This window comes from Bison bison, unplaced genomic scaffold (genome assembly GCF_000754665.1).
Source record: "Bison bison bison isolate TAMUID 2011002044 unplaced genomic scaffold, Bison_UMD1.0 scf7180017864193, whole genome shotgun sequence".
NCBI lineage: Eukaryota > Metazoa > Chordata > Mammalia > Artiodactyla > Bovidae > Bison > Bison bison.
The window spans coordinates 2,957,911-2,963,910 of record NW_011494765.1 but is presented as its reverse complement, the minus strand read 5'-3'; the positions used below and the strand labels follow the sequence as shown (position 1 = coordinate 2,963,910).

The 6,000-nt window shown below is 38.7% G+C and overlaps 1 protein-coding gene across 17 annotated transcripts in view; it reads left to right on the top strand.

Annotated features, from left to right (window-relative positions):
- Positions 1-6,000, top strand: part of MAPKAP1 (mitogen-activated protein kinase associated protein 1) — a 234,120-nt gene that overhangs the window by 24,946 nt on the left and 203,174 nt on the right. For 12 of the 17 annotated variants that reach the window (XM_010844073.1, XM_010844067.1, XM_010844071.1 and 9 more), the window contains one exon: positions 3,857-4,184. The exons of the other annotated variants lie outside the window; for them this stretch is intronic. In XM_010844073.1, coding sequence (XP_010842375.1) covers positions 3,926-4,184 — 259 coding nt within the window. In that variant the 5' untranslated portion in view covers positions 3,857-3,925. The remainder of the gene's footprint in view (positions 1-3,856; positions 4,185-6,000) is intronic. 17 annotated transcript variants of the gene reach the window in all.

Sequence of the window (6,000 nt, the reverse complement as noted above, 5' to 3'; positions counted from 1 at the left end):
CTCTCAGCTTTCTTCACAGTCCAACTCTCACATCCATACATGACCACTGGAAAAACCATAGCCTTGACTAGACGGACCTTTGTTGGCAAAGTAATGTCTCTGCTTTTCAATATGCTATCTAGGTTGGTCATAACTTTTCTTCCAAGGAGTAAGCGTCTTTTAATGTCATGGCTGCAGTCACCATCTGCAGTGATTTTGGAGCCCCCCAAAATAAAGTCTGACACTGTTTCCACTGTTTCTCCATCTATTTCCCATGAAATGATGGGACCAGATGCCATGATCTTCGTTTTCTGAATGTTGAGCTTTAAGCCCACTTTTTCACTCTCCACTTTCACTTTCATCAAGAGGCTTTTTAGTTCCTCTTCACTTTCTGCCATATAGATGCTACCAAACTACCCCTTTAAAAACCTCAATTTTCATTCCTTCTGATAGTACATGCAAGTGCCCATTTCTCTGAACTCCTGCCAACATTTTTTTTAAATTAATTTACTTTTTATTTTTGGCTGTACTGGATCTTCACTGCTTTTCTCTAGTTGCAGCGAATCCAGAGGCTGCTCTTGATTGCAGTGCACGAGCTTCTTGTTGCAGTGCCTTCTTGTTGCGGAGCGTGGGCTCTAGGCGCACGGGCTTCAGTAGCAGCTGTTGCAGCACGTGGGTTTAGCAGTTGCCATGGAGGGGTTCTAGGGTGCGTGGGGTTTAGTAATTGTGCTCATGGGCCCTAAAGCTTCGGTAGGCATCACTTGTGGGCTCTAGCACACAGGCTTAGTTGTCCCACAGCATGTGGCATCTTCCCAGACCAGGGATTGAACCTGTGTCCCCTGTGTTGGCAGGCGATTCCTGTCCATTGTACCACCAGGAAGTCCCAACATTTGGTTTTAAAGATCTTTGATCTCTGCACAACTGATCCAAGAAAAGAACTTGCTTTTCTGGAATACCTTTGTCTTAGAATTCAAATCGACCTTCAAATGATAATTTGCCACTCTTCAAATGATTTAAAACATATTCTTTTGGTTCTGGAAAGTATTTTTGGAATAATTTGATAGTATCCCAAGGTGACAGTTTTGAAGGTACATTGTAGAGACGTTCTCATGCCTGTATTAATTTTTTTTTAAGCAGTTCTTTCTTTATAATCATACACATGACATGCTCATATATAATTTATCTCTGAAACAAAATTATGTAGTCCTTGAAAGTCAGGCAGCAACATTTATTGAATTCCTGCTGTGTGTAAACTGCTTTGTTGCCAGAAAGGATGTGGTTTTATGGCCCCTGACCTTGTGGAACTTTCAGTCTAAATCCTCAAGTACATGTCATAGGTGGTGGAAAGCATGCTTTTCAGGATAGTCCTGTCAGAGTTCCCTGTCAGAACTGGAACTGAATAAATATTTGTTGAATGATACATATAGATTCCGCATTGTAGAAAGTCGTAGTGTATACTAATAGAGAAGATATCTGCTCATGTTACGGTGTTTTGGGGGCCTCTGTTCTGTTAGGATAGTTAGGGAGTTGGTATGTGCCTTCAGAAGTGTTTGCCCACAACTCTTCTCCAAAAGAGGTGATGGAACAGATTCATCTTCCTGAAAAAGGTCCTATTGAAGATACTCCAGTGTACTTCTGCTGCTTTGTGCTTGGGCTTTTTGCCAGTACACGCATGCATGCTCAGTCGTGTCTGACTCTTTGTGACCCCATGGACTGTAGGCCTCCAGGCTCTAGGCAAGAATACTGGAATAGGTTGCCATTTCCTACTCTGGGGGATCTTCTCAACCCAGGGGTTGAACCTACGTCTCCTGTGACTCATGCATCAGCAGGAGGATTCTTTACCACTGGGCCACCTGGGAAGCCCTTTTGGTGTCAGAATACCCATTAAATGTGTGGCTTCTCACTGAAGCCCTTTGTTTTTACAGGGGCGAACTAGTCAATATGAAGTTAAAAACACCTGCCCCTGTACTGGTGCCTTGTTGCCTTACTTTCATGGGGAAGATGCTTACCATGATTGCTACAAAGATGAAGTGTTCTTGATCTGTGATTCTGTGGTTCTATTAACAAACAAATATTGTCATAACTGATTCTATGGTTATATACCTCTCTTTGTTGTTACATAAGAAGTTCTTATTTTTACAAGTGAAACTTATATGTTCCCCTTTATTTCTGTAATTTTTTCTGATTATTACACTTAAAGTCGTGGGCTGACATTAATGTTTCTGAGACTAAGTGTCTCAGAAATTTGACACTTAGAAGAATCCCATGATTCTTAGGAGATTTACTATTAGGAGTAATATTTACATATTAGGAGATATACTAGGTCTATATTAGAGTATAAACTTTTTGACTCAGCCTTACCTTATCTTTGCATTTCCCATTAGCTTCTGTGTAAAATAAGTACTTAGTGCATATTTAAGGGAAAAAATGAAGATGAATGTATTTCACTTGATTAGAGATGCTCCTTAGTTAAACTTCCTCTCAGTGTCTTTAAGATCCACCAAGTGATGTTAATAGAATGATATGTTGCCAGATAGAAAATGTTAAAATTTCAGTCAGCTGAAGTAATTTATTAACTATATTTCCCATGTTCCATTTCTAGAAGAAACAAATGACAAAATCATGGTGTTCTAGGTCCTTCTAAGAATATATATCTGCCAGGACTGTTCCGAGAACGTATTCAGTCTGGCTTTCACATTCCTTGCACTTCCTAACTGGTTTAGAGGAGCAGAAAGGTTTAAAGGACTCCAATGACCTGCAGAGTCCTGTTACAAAGGAGACACACTTATTTTACCTGCTGTGTGCTTACGAGAAAAGGATAAATTGTTGACATATTTTAGTTCATGTTCAACAAGAATTGAACATTGAAATTGGTAATGATATTTTTATCATCATCATTATTAAGAGCAGCTAATTTTTAGTTATGTACCAGTTATTCTTTTAAGCATTTTACCCACATAATCTTCTGTATATCCTTTCATCCCCACATCATCTCCATTTTATAAATGAGAGAAAACAGGCTCAGTGAGGTTAAAGTTACTTTGACCAGGCTCACGTGGCTAACAAGCGATAGGGCCAGGATCTGAACCCAGTTCTGCCGTAAGCCCTTAGGTTCCTAACTACTATCCTGTAATGTCTTCCTTGCTGAGTGTTTCCGTTTAACTGAGGAGGTACCGTTTTGTTCCCAGAATAAACATCATTACAGTTTTAACAGGATTCAGGAAGCAGTTCTTATAATTAGGTTTCTAAAATAAGAAATTAATCTGGTAGCAGACAAGTTTGATTAATAAGTTTTATTTTAAAAGCACAATACTATCTTGAATCAGAAGGAAGGAAAATGTATGTACTGAACAAAATTAGTTTGATGGTACGTTTTTGTAAAATTCCCGGTAACTCAGAAAGCATGTCTGCGCCCTTTCAGACATTTCACAACTATGACAGGAGAGGGGAATATAAACCGAAGAAATACAGTTTCATACTTTAGCACATCATTTGAGGAAAACACAGCTTGTTCCCCCATGACCTTATAAAGTAATGAGAAGACTACATGGGAATGAAGGGAGAAAGAAAGGAAAATTTATTGTTTTAACAGTAGTTATGTGCTTTGAGTGGGCTGACTAAGGAGTTACTGTTATTTGTTTCGTAAAAGAGCAAGCCATCTTCTCTGATACCATGGAGATCTCATTGACTAGAGCAGTAGCCCCTAGTGCTTATAAGGATTTCCTTTCAGCTTAGACTTAATCCTTTTAAGCTCCTAGCTACAGGGATAAATGTTGATTTTCAAGGTAGCATTTTTACCACATTGAATTTGTTTGAAAAATGATTCAGTCATTCTCTGCCTTATTCTTAAATGTTGCTGTGTGCATCATGTTTCTAGGTAGTTGAGCCCGTGAAACAATATGAAGAGGAGAAAATAGCCTTTTAAGGAAATTGGCCCACAGAAAGGATGGCCTTCTTGGACAATCCAACTATCATTCTAGCTCATATTCGACAGTCACATGTGACCAGTGATGACACAGGAATGTGTGAGATGGTTCTCATTGATCATGATGTTGACCTAGAGAAGATTCATCCTCCTTCAATGCCTGGAGACAGTGGGTCAGAAATTCAGGGAAGCAATGGTGAGACTCAGGGCTATGTGTACGCCCAGTCGGTCGATATTACCTCAAGTTGGGACTTTGGTATTAGAAGACGCTCAAATACAGGTAAACATTGCCTTTTAGTCCTGTCTTCTGAGCTTTAAATCAGTAAACAGTCTTATATAGTAATTCATAATGTTGGAATAGGTTTAATGGGAAAAGTTACTCTGTATTGATAGGAACATGAGTGTATTACACCAATAGTCTAAGGCATATCTCCATCTCTGCGACTGAATGGTGAGAGTCTCTGGAATGACGCTGTTAGAAGGAAGCAGACAGAGGAGGAGTAGGTGAAAAAGTTGACTATGAGAAGAATGTTGGAGATTCTGTTCTAAAAAGTCACCATGTAGACAGGGAAGTGGACTGTCTTGAGGAACCTTACCAGAGCAACACTGTCACCAGTAGGCAGGGTTCAGGTTACATGATATGGAGAGCTGGCCAGACGGAGTGCTGCTGCCTGAGACGTTCTCGCCCTTGGAGGAATCGTACTGGGTGGCGGATTGGAGGGAGACAGCCGACTGTTAAGGCCGCTTTTAGTCGGAATTCCTACTTGGGAGGTGAGATGAGAAAAGGTGCCCCTGTTTTTGATACATTATTTAGTTGATCTCTCTACCCTTTGGTATTCGTGGCCTGAAAATGCTCAGTTTTAGCATATGTATATTTAGTCATTAGCTTTTAAAAATTCATTCCCCTTTTCCAGCTTATGTTTTTGGGGAGCATTTCAAGGAGTATGTGATGAAGTCCTTCACATAGATCAACTATTTAGACTATATAATGTAGTTGTTTTAATATGATGGTATTCTATGAGATAATTTTTTAATTTAGATAATCAGAAAATATAATCTAATCAGTGGCAGTAACCTGCTAACTTCCAGGGAAAGTAATGTAGGATATATAGTAGAACCCTGAAAATATTTGCATGTTTATTTTCATAGTCCATATCTAAGATGATGTGAGGGAGTACTGCTGGTAGAACAGGATACAGTTTACACTACAAAGCATGTTAAGGTTTTGGTTCAGAATTCAGCGTTCTGTGACATCTGTCAATACAAAGAATAATTTGCTCTTGTGATGAAAATAATTAATAGCATTTCCCAGTATCCAAAGGAACTTTAAACAAAACAGGATTCGAGTGAAGGTTTGAATATAATTTTGAACCATTGATTTGCAGTTCTCTAGTTGAAACTAGAGAACTAGTTGAAACTGACTTCCTTGCAAGTTATTGAGATATCTTTTATGACAGGCTGAATGTATTTAGTAGGAGAATGCTGCTAAATTGAGAGCTTTATGATTATAATACTTTGGCTGTGCCCTTCAGATTTATTAATTGCAGTTGAATGTATTTTGCTTCTGTGGAATTGGGTTCGATCGAGTGACACTGTCAGAATGTTTTTGCCAGCATAGTTTAATTTCAGCAAGATGAGTTTCCGTGTTTCACTGCCACAATGCTAAGGCAGGCAGGTAAGACTTCTACCTTGAAAGTGGTTGAAAGAAAACTTTATTTTATTTATTTATTTTTATTAGCATTGGGCCAGGATAGGAAGTCGAAGATTAGCAAGAGGAACCTAATTTGAAGAGGTGGCATAAGCTGTGACTTTCTTTTCCATTGTAGTCTCCACGTGCTGGACAGTATTGTATGCTGGACAGTATTTCTTCAAAAGATCCAGTTAACTGACTTTTGAAGGTTGAGCAGCCTATCGTAGTATAATCACAAATGCCTAATTTTATGTGATGCTTTTGTTTTTGTTGTTGGAATTTCTTAAGCTAGCACTTAGATGCTAATAATTAATTAAGATTGTGGGGTATTCAAGTGACCAAGGAATTTACTTTTTAATCCTTTCAGCATATCTTAAAATTTTGTATAAGAAAAATTATTCTTTTT